At 46.0% G+C, this 17,424-nt stretch overlaps 1 protein-coding gene across 2 annotated transcripts in view; it reads left to right on the plus strand.

The window, feature by feature from the left end:
• Positions 1-17,424, plus strand: part of POMT2 (protein O-mannosyltransferase 2) — a 46,616-nt gene that overhangs the window by 1,342 nt on the left and 27,850 nt on the right. For both annotated transcript variants that reach the window (XM_061156531.1, XM_061156532.1), the window contains exons 2-5: positions 6,937-7,021; positions 12,324-12,428; positions 14,732-14,840; positions 16,646-16,754. In XM_061156531.1, coding sequence (XP_061012514.1) covers positions 6,937-7,021; positions 12,324-12,428; positions 14,732-14,840; positions 16,646-16,754 — 408 coding nt within the window. The remainder of the gene's footprint in view (positions 1-6,936; positions 7,022-12,323; positions 12,429-14,731; positions 14,841-16,645; positions 16,755-17,424) is intronic.

Raw genomic sequence — 17,424 nt, forward strand, 5'->3', positions numbered from 1 at the left:
AGGAACAAGCCTGAGGGATTTACTGTCTTACAGCAAGCAATAAGCAAGCATACTTTTTGTCCTAGAGAGAGACGTTATCTCATCTCCCAAGGCTGCTGGATGCAAACAGAACTTTGGGAAATGGTCCAGGTAAAGTGCAGTGAAGGCCCTGCATTCTGAGCATACCCAGCGAGATGTGTGGAAGTACAAGAGAGCCATGGAGGACTGTCTTTCCCAACAGGCTCGTCGCTTGATTTTGAGCTGTCGTGGCTTTTAGCAAATCTTCCTAAGCATGTGCAGCTCCATTGGCTACTCTGTGTAACCTGACTCACAGAAGCAGGGACCAAGTCTGTTTAATTTGTCTCATACAAGACTTGATTAAGGCTGCTTTCACCAGGACTCAAAGCAGCAGGGTGAGGCCAACCTGTGATATTAACCTCTGCCCTCCAGGGTCCTGGATTCAGCCCACCTAGGAAGAATTGCATGTGTGGAGGTGTGGGGAGGAAGGATCAGTTAAGTCTTATTTCGGATAGCTGGGATGTAATCTAAGGCCAGTCTATTTCCCATTATGGTCTGTACACAGATGTTTAGGCTGAGCTCTGATTTTTGGTGTCGTTGCCAATAATTATGAGTTCCCTCATTCAAAAAGCAATTCTCATGCCCGATGGAAAGACATTCCATGGCCCAGTTCTTCCGTACATTCTAACATATTACCTGAAGGGGTGCATGTCACTCCAGTTCAGGATTTTCTGTTAAATTTTATTGGGATCGCCATCAGATTTGGTTTAGACCACCATTTCAGTGATTTGGTTAAACCACATGGGCAGTGAGTGTCACTGAGTAGTTGCAGCCTCAGTCACTATAGAAGGCATAACCTAAGGGATTCCCTGGTAGCTCAGACGGTAAAGCATCTGCCTACAATGCAGGAGACCTGGGTTCGATCCCTGGGTTGGGAAGATCCCCTGGAGAAGGAAATGGCAACGCACTCCAGTACTCTTGCCTGGAAAATCCCATGGACTGAGGATCCTGGTAGGCTACAGTCCATGGGGTCGCAAAGAGTTGGACACGACTGAGTGACTTCAGTTCACTTCACTAAGGTCCCTAGGGTGTAGGAGAAGCATATGAATTTGTATCAGTTATACTTCCCAGGTGGCTCACTGGTAAAGAATCTGCCTACCAATGCAGGAGACACAGGAGACTTGGGTTCATTCCCTGGGTTGGGAAGATCCCCTGGAGGAGGAAATTGCAACCCATTACAGTATTCTTGCCTGGGAAATCCCTTGGACAGGGGAGCCTGATGGGCCACTGTCCATGGAGTTGCAAAGAGTCAGACATGACTGAGTGACTGAGCATGCACGCATACTGATAGAAGGCGGTGTCAGTCTGTGTTTTGGCGCACGTGTGGAAGGGAGGTCCATGCTTGGGGCTTAATGTTGATATCATCAGGTACAAGAGGATAGTTCAAGACTGGCCATGTCCACATGAGTTTTTCTGATTTTGTAGCAGGATGACAGATTCAGCAACAGGTCAGATTGCTATCTGCAGCCGCCACTTGCCTTAGTTGTACCATAGTGTTTTGGCAGTCTAGACTCTGGGCCTAGGAGGCAAAGAGCATTAATTATTTCCCTTCTCTTTACATTTCCAGGAGCCTAAGACGTTCCTTCCCTAGGTGGCAAGGTTATATCTTTCCCGTCACTGCCATATAATCCCTGTGTCCCACTTAGTACCTGTAATTTCACCTTTACTCCAATTATTGCATACTACTAATATCCAGACCTTTCTGCCATGGGCGCTGTCAGAAAATTGACAGAGACTTATTATGCCTCCCACCTTGGCCCACATGAGCTACTGTAGAGGGACTTCACAAGCAGTATACTCAACCAAGTGATCTTTATTTTTACCTCACTCCAATGAGAAAATCCAAGTAACCGAACTAGAATTAAATTTGAATCCCATAAATCCTCCACCCTCCCCCACCCCCAGGCTGATCTGGACTTGCTGTTAAGGGAGACAAACCAAGCCCAGGAATAGTCAAGGAAGAATCTCAAATTTTCCAATAAATTTTTATAACACACCTCTTTTATCCTAATCATTACCCAGTTGGTGGCCAAGAGGAGATAAACACCTAGTTAGGTGGCCAAACTATGTGACTAAGATGTATGAACCAGGTGGAGGTGAAGGAAGTAGAATCAGAAATCTTTGTGAGAAGAGTGTTCAGTGCTTGATAATATCAGATACCTGTGGATGGTCTGGAGTGTGGAATGTCATTGGATAATTTGACTACTAGGCCATTGCAAAAAAGAAAGGTGCACCATTGTCAGATTGTAAATGGTTTGAAATGCTGAAAACATGACGCAGTTTAGTCTCAAGGGCCACAGGGGTATATCTAGAGTAAGATGATTGGACTGGAATAGCAGTATCAACACTGTAGCCTGAGAAGTGGCAGCAGGTGCAGGGCAGCTGATAGCCTGGAGAGGGGAGCAGGCCTCATACGGCCGGTTTCCTTGGGGTGGGCAGGTCAGTGCCCCGAGCAGTGTGGCTTCCTTTATGACAGGACCGACAGGCCAGCTTTTGGAAGGCAGCACAAGTTTCCACAGTGTAGCAATGGCCTCTGCTTTGGGAATAAACAGTCCTTTATTTTGTGCCTCCATGGTGGTGGATGTATTTCCACGCCTGGTGTGTTGATGGCAGCAGGTGGTATCCTGGCAGCGATGGCAGTGGTGAGGATGGTGCAGGTTTGATCAGCAGCTTGATTCTAATCAATCTTATCAAAATACTGGCCCTTATTGGGGCTATCTTCATGAGAGATCCAGATTGTCCCCTTGACATGCAACAATGATTTTTTTCCACGATTGGCTCCAAGGAGGGGATCTTTAAATTTCTTAATATATATAGCCTTCCAAGTGACCCACCAGATGGTTAGGCCAATGGCAAAAGCCTAAGAGTAAGTAAAAATATAACTTGTCTGTTTCTTAAGAGTATCATCTAAGGCACAGGCATTGACTTTTGATTCAGTGCATTGTGCCAGTCAACCCTTTCTGCAGTTGTCTTTCCAGAGTTGTCAGTGGGGCTGGATGATAACTACTGCCCTGTGGCTACTGTCTGCTTTTAGTTTAGCTAAAACATCAGTAAACCAGGCACAAACATTAAGAGGGAACTTTGGGAATCAAGACCTCACTGAGTCAGGGGCTTTGCTACAGGTAGTGGAGTGGAAGATAGTTTCTTCCAAAGGGACAGCTAACACCTGTTTTTGAAAAATCAAGATGCTTCTTGGGCCAGGCCAGCTATGCTCTTGAATATACCATTTCCATTTCACCAACGAGGCTTACTGAGCCATTTTCTTGCTAGCCACAGTTTCAAAGCAGCACGATCAGGCCAAAGACCATGGTTCAGGCTTTTAATTTCAACAAGAGCTTAGGAGTAGGTTGGTAGTTTTCTTTAAAAAGGTATGTACTTGAAGCCTATGTCCAGCAGATGGCATTGCTTTCATAGAGAACCCACGCCCCCCCCCCCCCCCCCAACCCCATTCCATCTTTAAAACTGTAATGTCCCTTTTTTATGATTATCTTGTTTCTCTAGGACCCCTTGGGAGGGGACAGGATCACCTCTCACTATGCAGCAGTCCCTGAATGGGATAATCTTTGACATGTGTAGGATAAAGACAAATATGCATTCAGCAGTGGAAGCCTCAACAGTAGTTTCAAGGGCCCCACCCACAAGGTCACTTTACCTTCCCTTCCTGGATGGGAACTTGGCTCAGACCCTGTCAGTTGAATTTGGGTGCTTTCCCTGATCTTTGAACTAACAAGTCTAATCGGCCTGCTTCAGGAGCTACAGTGACAGCCATCTAGAGATCACGCCGCTCCCGGGTGGGGAGTCTGGGCAGTGCTGGATGCAGGGGGCAGGAGGAAGCCTTTCTTCCCTGTAGCGCCTGGATAGGTTTGCCCCACTTCTTCCCAGTGTACTTTCCTGTGTCTGGTGAGCCCCTGGGCTTAGGGACCGTCTTCTTTCAGTCCCTGTGCTCACTGCTCTGGTCCTCCCTGCAGTCCTTGACACCTTTGGTAACTCCTGCACCTGGCAAGTTGTCTCCTCAACGCTAAGGGATTGAGTAGGGTGCTCCTGTATCCAACAGGACCTTGAGCTTGAGTACCCTCTCCTCACCATGCTAAGAAGGGTGTGCGTGGCCTTTATAGTCCCCTTTAGGGACATGGAGACCTTAACCTCACCTTTCGTCATTTTTCTCTTTGAAGCAGCTCAGATTGTGGCAGAGGGGTGGGATCATGGGACCCAGAGGGACAGAGTGGCTCCGAGTCTCTGAGCAAGGCACCCTTTGAGCTTGGGCACACAGTTCACCCAAGGACCTTCCCATATTTTCACTCTATGCAGAGTTCTGTATGGAATAGCAAGGTCCTTACTGCAGGCACCGTTCAAGTAAGCTTTGGGGGCTCCATGATTCATCACCTGCATCCATATTGCCTTTTGACTGGGGCTCCTCAGCTAATTGCCCCATACTGGTGATTACATCTTTTCCTGCTTTTACCCAGAAGAATGTGAGCAGTAACCAAGGCAGCATTCAGACAGTTTGTTTCAAATCTGCCTCTCTCCACTCAGCCTCAATAATAGGTAGGCCAGTGGAAGTGGAAGATTCTTACTACTTCCCTTCCCCACCTCTTGGGCAAGAGCATTTACTACCAGATCCAGGGAGTCTTCTGTCATCCCCTACCCCTGTCCCTGAGGGGCCTTGTCCTTTCTCTTAAGGAAAGCTATAACTCAGCATCCTATGCTTCTCAGGGTTTAGGGCTTTATTTTTACCCTGTGCGCATGCATGTATGCTTAGTCACTTGTCATGCCCGACTATTTGCAACTCCAGGGACTGTACCCCACCAGGCTCCTCTGTCCATGGGATTCTCCAGTCAAGAATACTGGAGTGGGTTGCCATTCCCTTCTCCAGGGGATCTTCTGGACCCAGGGATCAAACTGACATCTTCTGCATTAGCAGGCAGGTTCTTTAGCACCAGTGCCACGTGGGAAGCCCTTATTTTTACCCTACTTACCAACTAATCAGTTAGCCTGTCACTGTTTTATGGATGCTGCCAGGAGACAAAGTCCTGGGTCAGAGATAGCCGACTTCATTTCTCACAGTACAGCAAGCAGGATGGGCATCAGTATGTTGGCATCAGCTCTGCTTGCCCCAGTTGTTCCATGCCCTGGACCTGGATGAATGCCTGCACATGCAGTGGGTTGCATCACAGCTGAGGTGTATGGAGCTTGGGGAATCCGCTGTTTTATAATAAGCAGTAAGCCAGTCTGCTTTCTGTCCCGGAGGGAGATTCTGTGTCTTCCTTTAGGTTGTGGGAAGCATAACCCAGAGGAATGGCCTGAGTAGAGTCATCAGGACCTTGGCATATCCTGCAAGGTCTGTAGGAACAAGAGAGAGCCTGGGGGGACTGTCTTCCACCACACACACGCTGTGGAAGCCAAGAGGAAGTGTGAATATTACCACTAGTTTTACTTGAAAGCAAAAATCTTATACTCCTCTATCAGTATGTTTCCAAACAGACTTTGAAACTAACCACAAATGTTGGGGACAGTTTAAATAGTGCCCTGCATGTGTGGGACTGTAGTCTGCAGACTTCTCTCACATGGGTTACTTGATAGCTCCCTGGGAGATGGACTGGCAGATACTCTTATTGCCTTCTTCATGTAGATGAGAAAAGAGATCCAGAGAGGGTGAGTGACTTTTCAGGGTCATGCTCACCCAGTGGGTGGTGGTGCTGGGACCGGATCTCTCTCTTTTTTTTTTTTTCTGCAAATCTGTTTTGTCACACTGCTTGGAAGTTATTTTCTCTGTTTGACATCACCAGGTCACCGTCCTCATTTCATGTCAAGCCATGTGCTCAGCAGATGCAGAAGTAGATTTACCCTTCTGCCTAGCTATTAGACCCAGTGAGTAAAACAAACAAAAGAACCCTGTATTTTTGCTAAGAGCGTGTTTTGCCCCTCATGTTGTAGGTCAGCGATAATTGTTTATAGAAGCTAACCTGGGGATAGATAATCACTGGAAAGCAACTGCCCCTCTGAGCTGCAGGGAGAGACTGACACACACAAATGGCCAGGTTCTGCTGGATAACTGGCCTGCCGCTGTAAAGCCCCCATGTAGGAAGTGAAAGGTTTACTGTAGTTTTGTAGAAAAACAGGATTTTTGCATTGTGTTTAAAAGCTAGTGTGTTAGAATCACTTCTTTCCTTGCATGGTAATTTTCAAGTAAATAATGAGGATGGGTTTTAGATTGATTGTTAACTTAGTGAGAAAGCTCTCACTTTTCAGTTTAGTTTAGTGGCTCAGTCATGTCCGACTCTTTGTGACCCCATAGACTAGAGCACGCCAACTCCCAGAGCTTGTCTATCACCAACTCCCAGAGCTTGCTCAAATGCATGTCCATCATTATAGTAAGATCAGAGTTCACAGTCAGAGGTTAATTATCACAAAGTTGGGAGCAAAATCAGACTCCAGCCCACAGTGTAGTTTGCAACAGCGAGAATAACATAGTTTTTAGTAGTCTTGGTGTTAGAAGTTAGCAGACTTGGAAGAAAACTTATTGTAAAACTTTTTAAAATATAGGAAACTCTTTGCCTTTTTGAAATAAATAGAAACTCAAGACACAGAATAAGTATAGATTTAACTTAAATTTATGATGGCAGGTTGGTATTTGCTAGCCTTTATCTTGTCTAAATGCAGATTAAGGACCAGCTTGATGTCTTGTTTCCTCAAACCACTTGCATTAAAAGCACTTTTTTTAAATTCAGATTTTCTCATTAATTGCTTGAAACTTGTAGTCTTTGTTTTTTTTTTTTTTAGCCTTTGATTTTAACTGTAAATTTAACCATGCTGTATTAAGGCTATTTGGGTTGTATGATGATTTTAAGAATTTCATTTCTTTTTCTGTTTTCTTTTTAGTTGGGATGAGACTCACTTTGGAAAAATGGGAAGTTACTATATCAACCGCACCTTCTTCTTTGATGTGCACCCACCTCTGGGAAAGGTGAGTAGTGTGGTGGACTGCACTCTCCTAAGGGTTGGAGCCCAGTCTTAGGTTGGGGTTTAATTCTTGGTCTTTTAGAAAGAACCCTCTGACATCCCAGAACAGCTGCTTTCATGGGAAACCTTTGGTATTTTTAGGAGTTCTCTGGGCTCAGAAATGGAGTTAGAATCCATCAACTGAAGGATGGATACAGAATGTGGTATTATATATAAGATGGAATATTATGGAGCCATAAAAAGAAAGAAGTATTGACACATGTTGCAACGTGGATTAATCTTGTAAACATTATGTTAAATGGAAAAAGTCAGACATAAAAGGCCACATATTATATGATTCCATTTATATGAAATATCCAGAATTGGCAAATCTGTAGAGAAATTTAGATTACTAGTTGTCAAGGCTTCCCTGGTGGCTCAGTGGTAAAGAATCTGCCTGTAATGCAGGAGACCTTGGTTTGATCCCTGAGTGGGGAAGATCCCCTGGAGAAGGAAATGGCAACCCACTCCAGTATTCTTGCCTGGAAAATCCCATGCACAGAGGAGCCTTGTGGGCTACAGTCCATGGGTCAAAAAAGAGTCGGACATGACTTAGCGACTAAACAACAACAACAAGGGGGGAGGAAGATTGGGCAGTGACTGCAAATGGGTGTGGAATTTCTTTTTGGGGTGATGAGATAGTCTGGAGCTAGGTAGTGGTGATGGTCACGGAACCTTGTGAATAAAAAAGCCACTGAATTATACACTTTAAAACGGTGAATTTTATGGTACGTGCTGCTGCTGCTGAGTCGCTCAGGTGTGTCTGTCTCTTTTTGACCCCCACAGAGCCCACCAGGCTCCTCTGTCCATGGGATTTCCCAGACAATACTGGAGTGGGTTGCCATTTCCTTCTTCAGGGGATCTTGCCCACCCAGGGATTGAACACATGCCTCCCACTTGTCAGGTGAAATCTTTACCACTGAGCCACCTGGGAAGCCTGGTTTATGTTACATGAATTTTATCTTATTTGAAAAAAAAGAAGAAAAAGGAAATGGAGGGAAGGAATCTGTTGCAGAAAGTTAGGGAGCTGATTGTCTACAAGAGCAGGGAACTCTCTTCCCCTCCCCGCTCGCAGCACGTTGCTTGGCCTCGTCCTTTCACATGGTTTCCAATTAGAAATAGAATGCATCTTACTCTCTGAGAAGCAAACACTCCTGAGAAGACTAATGGATTAGCCCAGGTGTTCACTCAGTCCTTTCTTCCTAACTGGAGGCTGAGATCTTTGGTACCAAGGGGATGGGAATTGGCCTGGTATGAAGTGTTCTTGGAGCGTGGAGTACCTGGGGCTGAAGGTAGTGGGTGAGAGGCAGCAGGGGTCGTGATTTGTGACAGGTGGGCTTAGGGGGCAGGCAACAGAGCATGGGGTGGGGACCAGGGAGAAGGCCCTGCTGGTTTCAGGGGAGGAGAAGAAGATGAGGTAGGTGACCTATTTCAAAATTAGCTCCAAACCCAGAGAAGAAGCAAAAAATGTTACGCTTCTTTTTGTCTCCTTTATAACAATAAGAGAGCAACAATTGAACAGTCTCTGTTAGTCACTGTAGATGCATTAACTTACATAATGCTCAGAATGACCTTATGCAGTAGGTACTGTTCTATCCTCATTTTACAGAAGGGGAAAGTGGGACTCAGAGCCATGAGTGGTTTGCCATGGGGAGTATAGCCAGTAAGTGGCAGAGTCCAGGTTCAGACTGGCTTACAGTCTGCTGTCTTAACTATCATACAACTGACTCCGTAACTTGCCTCGCCCCAGTACTGGGACAAGTACATCCGTTACCACTGTAGACTTAAGCCACAGAACCTGCTGAATATTTGCATTGGTCCAGCCTGGGAACCGGCTCCACAGAGATTTTTCATAGGAAACCCAGCCCTATCTCGCAGCTGGAGATTGCATGTCTGTTTTTGGAGTCTGCTAGTGCTCAGCGCAATGAAGACGTGAGAACACTGGTGGCGTTGTTTTTGCGGAAGCCTTCCCTTCCTCCCATCTGGCTCCTGTGTGAAGGCAGAAATGGGAGGCTTCTTTGTAAGGCTGCCACCAGGGAGTGAAGTCTGTCTGCTTGTGCTCTACCTGCTTGAAAGAGACTGATGAGCAAAGCAGCTTCCATAGGTTCTGAAGCCAAGCTAGTCAAAGACTCAGAAAGCCCCACGGGAGCTGGTGGTCCAGTGGTTGACTTCACCTTCCAATGCAGAGGGTGCAGGTTCAGCCCCTGGTCAGGGAGCTAAGATCCACATGCCCTCAAGGCCAAAAAGCCAAACCATAAAACAGAAACAATATTGCAAAAAATTCAATAAAGACTTTTTAAAAAATGGTTCACATAAAAAAAAAAAACTGAAAAAAAAAAAAAAAACCCCTTGAAGTGATGACTAGGAAGTTTTCTCCTATAATACTGAGGCCAATACCTGCTGCTTCACACTGGCCCCGGCCCTGAGTGCCCAGGGCTCCAGGGAAATAGGTGCTTTAAAAGAAATAAAAATGCCTGCACATAGCAAGAAATTTGATTCGAATAGAAGGAAATAAAAGGTCAAAAGCTACCTTCTCTCACATTTCTATTCCTCAGAGGCCACCAGAGCCACCTTTATTAACATTTTCTTATATATCCTCTCAGAAACTTTATACAAATACAACTGTGTATACATTTATTCACATGTATATATTAGTACACATGAACAGACATTATATATGCAAATAGACTAAAATTGAGCAACTTGTATTTTAAATATATCTTACTTTTTTTCCACATCAGCATATAAAATGTACCCCATTCTTTTTAGTGGCTATATAATATTCCACTATACACTTAAGCCATAAATTATTTTGCCTCTCTTCTACTGGTGGGCATTTATGTTACTTCCAGTTTTGAGTCATTACAAAAGATAATACAATGAACTTCTTTGTACATTTGTCTTTTCAAAGTTGTGCAGGTGTGGCTAATAGAGCCTCAGCACCTGAAATGAAGAGGCAAAGGATGCACACATTTAGATTTGAGTTAGACGTTGCTAAGTTATCCTGCAAAATGTGATAATATATGTACTCCCACCAACAGTGTATGAGGGCGCTTGCTTCCCTCACCTCATTGCTAGCACTGGTGTGATCACACTGCCAAAACTTTGCCACTTTAAAAGTAAAAAATGGTATATAAGTGTTTCCATTTGCATGTCTTCCTAAATTAGACTGAAAATTTTTTTTGTATGTTTGTTAGCCATTAGTGTTTTGTTTTTTTAAGATAGCATTTTTTTTCTAGTAAATTCCTCTTATTCATACTGATTTGAATGAGTTTTTGAGTTAGAAAATTAGCAGAGTGGGCTTCCCTGATGGCTCAGATGGTAAAGAATCTGCCTGCAGTTCAGGAGACCCAGGTTTGATCTCTGGGTTGGAAAGGGCCCCTGGAGAAGGGGATGGCAACCCACTCCAGTATTCTTGCCTGGAGAATCCCGTGGACAGAGAATCCTGGCGGGCTACGGTCCATGGGGTTGCAAAGAGTCAGACATGACTGAGCGACTAACACATGCTTTTTTTTTAAGTTTTATTTCACTTTTTAAGTTTCTAATTTAATTTATTTTTGGCTGCTAGATCTTTGTTGCTGCTCAGGCTTTTCTCTAGTTGCAGCAAGCGGGGGCTGCTCTTCGTTACAGTGCAGGCTTCTCATTGCGGTGGCTTCTCTTGTGGCGTGCTGGCCCTAGGGCTTGTGGACGTTAGTATTTGTGGTTCCCGGGCCTAGCTGCTCCACGGCATATGGGATCTTCCCGGACCAGGGATCGAACCTGTGTCTCCTGCATTGGCAGGTGGATTCTTTACCACTGGGCCACCTGGGAACCCCATCAGGACTACTTTTAACCTTATGGGAACTAAGAGGGAACTGAATTTTGAGTGCTTGTTAAATGCTTGGCAGAGTACCAGGTGTTTTACCTTTGGCATCTGCTCTAAGCCTTACAATCATCTGTGAGGAAGGTTTTATTACTTGTAGTTCAGAGAGTACTAAGTATTGTCCCCAGTTAGAGACCTCGTATGGGAGGCACTGAGATCCAAGTCACCGGCACATTCCCGCGTGCTGTGCCACCAGCCCAGCGGTCTGGGAATTTCTGCACCAGGTGGGCTTGTCCTCTGAGACCCCAGGTGGGAAGGGATAGTCATTTGATTGTCACGTCTCATTTTAAGTTCATCTGGGTATTTGGATGGCTCTGTCTTCTCAATACCTTATATTACTTTATAGTAAATTAATTAGCATTAAATATAACTTCTGGACTCTGGGATTCCTCTTTTTTTTTATAAGGATTTATATTAATTTACTGCTGAGTTTTGGTTCCTGTGTCTTGACATGGAACTGTGGAGACTGACCTGTTTAGAACTACTTAGAGAAAAAGTGAGTCAGTGGTCCATGTCCGAGCCCCAGAAGCAGTGTTGCAGGGCAAGGCTTTCTCTCCACACAGCCCAGCTTGAGTGCAGGGGTCGGGCCCAGGCAGCCTGGGGCTGTTACCGACGCTTGGTATTTGCTGACAGTTCTTATGTTTTAGCTGCTTCTGATTATATGTGTGAAAAAGCAAGTTTTACACTACTGATGGTCAAGGAAAGAGACATGAAGAGGCCGATCCTCTTGAGCGTTTTGAAGGAGTCATGACTCACAGGCTTAGTTTGCAGTTGATGTGTTCAGTTTGGGGATGTGCCAGGGTGGCCTCTCTTTGGAAGACTGGCAGTAGGAGAAACCAGTCCCTGGCCTTCTGACTTTGTTCCCACCGGGACTTTTCCCCTCCCCTCCGGGGAGGTGCGTCCATCTGCACTCTGCTCCCCAGTGTCTCCCCTTCTCTCTGTGCCTGGTGAGTAGCCACTTGGCCTCTCTCCTTGCTCCTCGTCCTGACTTGGAGCCTCATTTTCCTGTCAGTGGTGCGGTCTCCCAGGAATCAGCCCCTGCCCACAGCCTCTGTCCATGAGCTGTCGTGTTTTACTTCACAGCAAGTGAAAGAAGGCTGGATGAGGAAGCCCCTCACTGGCTCTGCCCTTCACACTGGGGTTATTTTCTTCTTCAGTACTCAGTCTTCACTGTTCCCAAGGACTTGGCCTTAACACAAGAGAGGATTTGTTTCAAGCCGTGAGCTCTGTAAACAAAAGAGTCTTTGCTCTGCAGCAGCTGCCGGAGAAAGTGTCATGTTGGGGGCTCCTCCTGTGGACAGTTGTCAGGGAAGCCGAGGTCTGGGTGCAGCTGGGAGGGGAGTGTGGAGGTGATGGAGACTTCTTTCCGAGGCCTCTCATCTTTATGTTCCGCCTCTCTCCTCAGATGCTGATTGGTCTGGCTGGCTACCTGAGCGGGTACGATGGCACCTTTTTGTTCCAGAAGCCTGGGGACAACTATGAGCATCACAGCTACATGGGAATGAGAGGAGTAAGGCTTCCTGACTTGCGATTGGCTGCCTGAACCCTGGGGCCACACTCAGTCAGAAATGTTAACAGTCAGAAGCCCTCAAGTGGTGGCAGGTCTAGGAAAAGGGACTTTGGGGAGGAGGGGGTGATTGGACCCGTGCCCTGTAGCCAAGATTCAGAGCTGGGGTGAGTAAGAAGGGTGAGAGAGGACATAGGTAATTTGGGGATGACACAGGTGGGAGCAAGCCCAGCCTGTCACCTGTTCCCCTGCCCACGAGCAGCATCAGGTTTCAGATTAGAGGGCAGCCCAGGACTCAGGCGGCCAGGAGGCTACTGCGGCCCTAACGTGGGCCTCAGCACATTGGCAGGCTACACGTCCTTCCTCTGTGGCCGCAACTGCCGCACTACTGCCTCCCTCTGGGGCCTTTATTGACATCAGCACGCCCACCCCCCTGTGACCAGGTTCTTCCTTCATTTCCCCATGAAGATTTCAGACACACGCGGGTTTTCTAGTCTTCTAAGGGAAGTGTATGTTTGCCCAGTCCCACTGTGTTCTGAGTCCCAGCACCAGCCCTGACAGAACATGGCAGGACCTAAAGACCCAAGTGTCTGGGCACCCCATGCTGCTGCTGCTGCTGCTAAGTTGCTTCAGTTGCGTCTGACTCTGTGCGACCTCACAGATGGCAGCCCACAGGCTCCTCCATCCCTGGGATTCTCCAGGCAAGAATACTGGAGTGGGCTGCCATTTCCTTCTCCAATGCATGCATTCATGCTAAGTCGCTTCAGTTGTGTCCGACTCTGCGACCCTATGGACAGCAGCCCACCAGGCTCCTCCTTCCACAGGATTCTCTAGGCAAGAGTACTGGAGTGGGCTGCCATTGCCTTCTCCAAGCTAAACTGGACCTACGGGAACCATCCAGTGTGGAACTCTCAGAGCAGGTTGCATTTGCAAATCCCTTCCCTCAGGGAGTTCAAAGCAGTTTAGGTAAAGGTCATTTGGGCTGTAGTCATTGGCTTGCTTGTGCAGTCATATCATACTCTTTTAACTAAGGAGTGTCTACTACCCTCAAGTTCATATTCTTGAGTGATTCTGTGTCTTCCTAATGATGTTTGATCACCAGCGAGCATACAGAATTGGATATCGGCCTGACTATAAACTTGCTATGGAAGTGAGAAGGCCAAATATAACAGCCTGTTACCTTTCACACCAGGGCACATTGCTTTCTGCTAACAAAAAGTGACAACCCAAATGTGAGAATTTCCATTCCTTTGGTTTGTCTGATTACTTTTTTTTTAGTATATGTGCTGCCGAAGCGAGCACTGTCTGATTACATTTGATGGATAGGGTAGGGGAATAGAGAGAAAACTGCTGGTTAAAAACAAAACCAAAAAACAACTGTCCAGATGCTAAAGTGTCAAGCTGTCTTTTTTCTAAAATCAAAATACAACCTATAGATTAAAGAGTGGTTCCTGGTGTGATTGGATAAAAGGACCAAGGGAGAAAGAGCAGAAATAGCATTAGAATTCTCTAAAATATTAAAATACCTTCAGAGAGCTATTTCTCTCCTTCTACCCAGTTTTGTAACAGAAGCTAGTGTCTATCAAGAACTTTCTGTGCGGTAATAAACTTTAGCTCATTTAATCTAAAAACTAAGCCCTGGGGCTTCCCTGGTGGTCCAGTGGTTAAGAATCCGCCTGCCAATACAGGAGACGTGGGTTCAGTCCCTGCTTCAGGAAGATTCCACACGCCATGGGGCAGCCAAGCCCGTGCACCACAACTACTGAAGCCCTTGCACCGATAGCCTGTGCTCCGCAACGAGAGAAGCCACTGCAATGAGAAGCCTGCACACCACAACCAGAGAAAGCCCATACACAGCAACGCAGACCCAGTGCAGCCAAAACTAAACAAATAAATAAAAATTAAAAAGTAGGCCCTCTGAGGTGGGAATGCTTATTTTTCACAGAATGGGAGGCTGAGATACAGAGATATGACTTTGTCAAGGTCACAGCTAGCAGTGATGGGTTGGTCCAACCCCAGAGTCTCACACTTAAAACCAGTGTGCCCTCCTGCCCACACCTCCCTGGCTGAACTTCGCTGGTTTCATGTCAGTGCACAAGTTGGTGCTCAATGGAAACCTAAACGTTGCTTGATTTGATGCTTCACTATTACACTGCCCCTTTCATATTTAAATATATTCAAAGTCATCAAGTCATGCCATCCGTCATCAGGGTCCTCCATCTCAAAAGATCAGTTTGTACCAAGTCAGGTAGGTCCCTGATGCTTTGCTTAGTTGGTCCCTTGACTGCTTTCCTGTCCTTCCCTAGTTCTGTGCATTCCTTGGCTCCATGCTCGTCCCTTTGGCCTACCTCACTGTGTTGGAGCTGTCCCGGTCTCTCCCAGCAGCGCTGCTCACGGCCGCCTTCCTCACCTTTGGTAAGTTGTCCTAGACCACGTTTCTTGGGAAATTGACTGCCACTCTATGAATGTAGCTAGAAAGCAATGCACTTAAAGATCCTTGTCTGTGGGACCAGTTCTGAAGTAACCTTAGGATTGGGTAAATGTATTCCAGATCTCCTTTTACTCACTAGTGATACTTACATATATGAGTACTTGTATGTAGCAAGCCTTAATAGTATTGGAGGTGTGAGAGGGTATGTGCAATCCCAAGGAATAGATTATCTCTAAGTTATCCGTATTTGAGTTTGGAATGGATAATATGTGTATGTGTGCTTGTGTGTATGTGTGTGTTTGAAGGAGGCTTACAGTTCTAATTCAGCTATTCTTAGTTACTCTCAAGATTAGTTTGCATTCCTTAAACTAATTTCACCTGAATGCAAGGGCATATGCCTCCGAAGCACCTGGGTGACAGAGGAAAACAAAATGGAAATTTAAATTATTTCTGTGGATAATCCTCATATGGATAATTGAGAGTTGATCTGTAGAAACTGATTCTGTTGCTAGCCTGGCTCATATGAGAGTGAATTCATGACCTCATAGAGCTTAACATTTAAAGAAGTCCAAACCAGTTTAGATGGTTACTTTAGGGATGATTCTGACTTTGCTCTGACAGATAAGGTTGCAAGATTATAGAATTTCCCTCTAGAGGACCTGGTGGCTTTTTCCTTGGGTCTTTAATTTCCCTCCTCGGTAGTTCATTTATTCATTTTTCATTCAACAACTACTTTCAAGCATGTATTCTGTGCTAAGCCACTTTCTTGGCCTCAGAGGTTATGCTGATGAGACAGGACTGTCATGGAGCTTGCTTACTAATGGGGCAGGTGACAAATAAGCAAGTAAATTAGTAAGTCTGTAGTGTAACATTTTAAACAGTAAGTACAACATAGAAAAGAGGATAGGGTAAAGAATAGAGTAATATGGGGTGATTCTGTTTTAGGTAGGGTGGTCAGTGAAGAGCCCCCTGAGGATGTGGCCTTGAGCAGATATCTGAGGGGACAGCATGTACTGTGGTTCTGGTGTGAGGCAGCCTTTGGTGGATTCAGAGAACAGTAAGAAGATGAGGCCAGAGCAGAGCGCGAGAGCAGAGGAGGCTGGATGGGTAGGGAGACCATGGCCATCTTGAGGAGTTTTTAGTCTGAGTGAGATGGGAAGACATTGAAAGACTTAAGCCAGGCCATGATGTAATGAAATTTTGTTTAAAAAAAGAAAATCACTTCAGCACCTGCATGGAGAGTCAACTCCCAACAGAGACCTCATGTGAAATGGTTAAGATTCTATCCTGGGTATATGTAGTTTATGGCTGTGTAAGCATGATGGCTGGAGAAGGCAATGGCAACCCACTCCAGTACTCTTGCCTGGAGAATCTCAGGAATGGTAGAGCCTGATGAGCTACCATCTATGGGGTCGCACAGAGTTGGACACGACCGAAGCGACTTAGCAGCAGCAGCAGCAGCAGCAAGCATGATGGCAGAACTTTGGATGGTGGCAGTTAGCAAGAGCCCTTGTCTCAGGATCACTCTGTCTGAATGAATGATTTGATCCCTTCTGGGGTCAACGGGCTGAAAGTGTGAGATGCTCTTTCATATCATTGGTCTTTGGTGTATCCCAAAGCTGTGTCCTTCCGCTTTCCAGTTGACTCACTTGCCCATCTAATCCTGACTGCACAAATGCTTACGTGAGGTTAAGCCCAATGGGGACTGTTTCTTAATGCTGGGGTGTTTTGTTCTCGGGGTGGCCCATCTCTGATTCCACTTTTTGACCACTGAGCTCATGTTTTTCAGACACAGGATGCCTCACTCTGTCCCAGTACATCCTCCTTGACCCCATCTTGATGTTCTTCATCATGGCTGCCATGCTGAGCATGGTCAAGTACAACTCCTGTGCCAACAGGTCAGCAACACCATCTCTGGGAGGGGATGTCAGAAGCTGTGGCAGCTCTAGAGTTTCTATAACGTCCAGGGGCGGGGTGGGTACAGTGCCTAGAGGACTTGTCTTGAAGCTGAATTTCAGGCAAGTATACTTTAAAATATTTTAGATTGCCCATTTTAGATCATAAAAATAGATTTATAGAAGTTTTCTGTAGATACTTTTATTTTTGCTTTCCTAAGACTAAGAAAATGTCAGTTGTCTTTTTCAAGAGCCTTGTTATTTTTACAACAGGGGTGGATTTGGGTAGGGGTTTATGTTACTTTATGAAGGGGTCCTAATGCCTTCCCCCACCCCACCAGCTAGCCACTCCTCAGCACCAGTGCTGGTTAGGAGATCCCAGGACAACTTCATTCTTCACGTGCTCTGTTCTAGAGGGGAGGGCACCAGAGTAGGTGTTGCCTGGGAACTGTCTCCCTGTCCTCAGTTCTGATCCAAGGATGGGAATGATGTACACAGAGGTTGGCTTGAAGGTTCCACATGGACCAAGAGGATCCCTGCAGGCCCTGGTCAGCCCTAAAGCTGCTCTGGAGGGCCTGGTCTTCTTCCAGAAGAGTCCTTTCCAGATCATCCTTCACCTCTAAGAGAGTAGAATAGATCATTGCATCCAAACCAGAAGAGCTGGCTCTGCCAA

The sequence above is a fragment of the Dama dama genome, chromosome 12 (genome assembly GCF_033118175.1).
Source record: "Dama dama isolate Ldn47 chromosome 12, ASM3311817v1, whole genome shotgun sequence".
In the NCBI taxonomy this organism is placed as follows: Eukaryota; Metazoa; Chordata; class Mammalia; order Artiodactyla; family Cervidae; genus Dama; species Dama dama.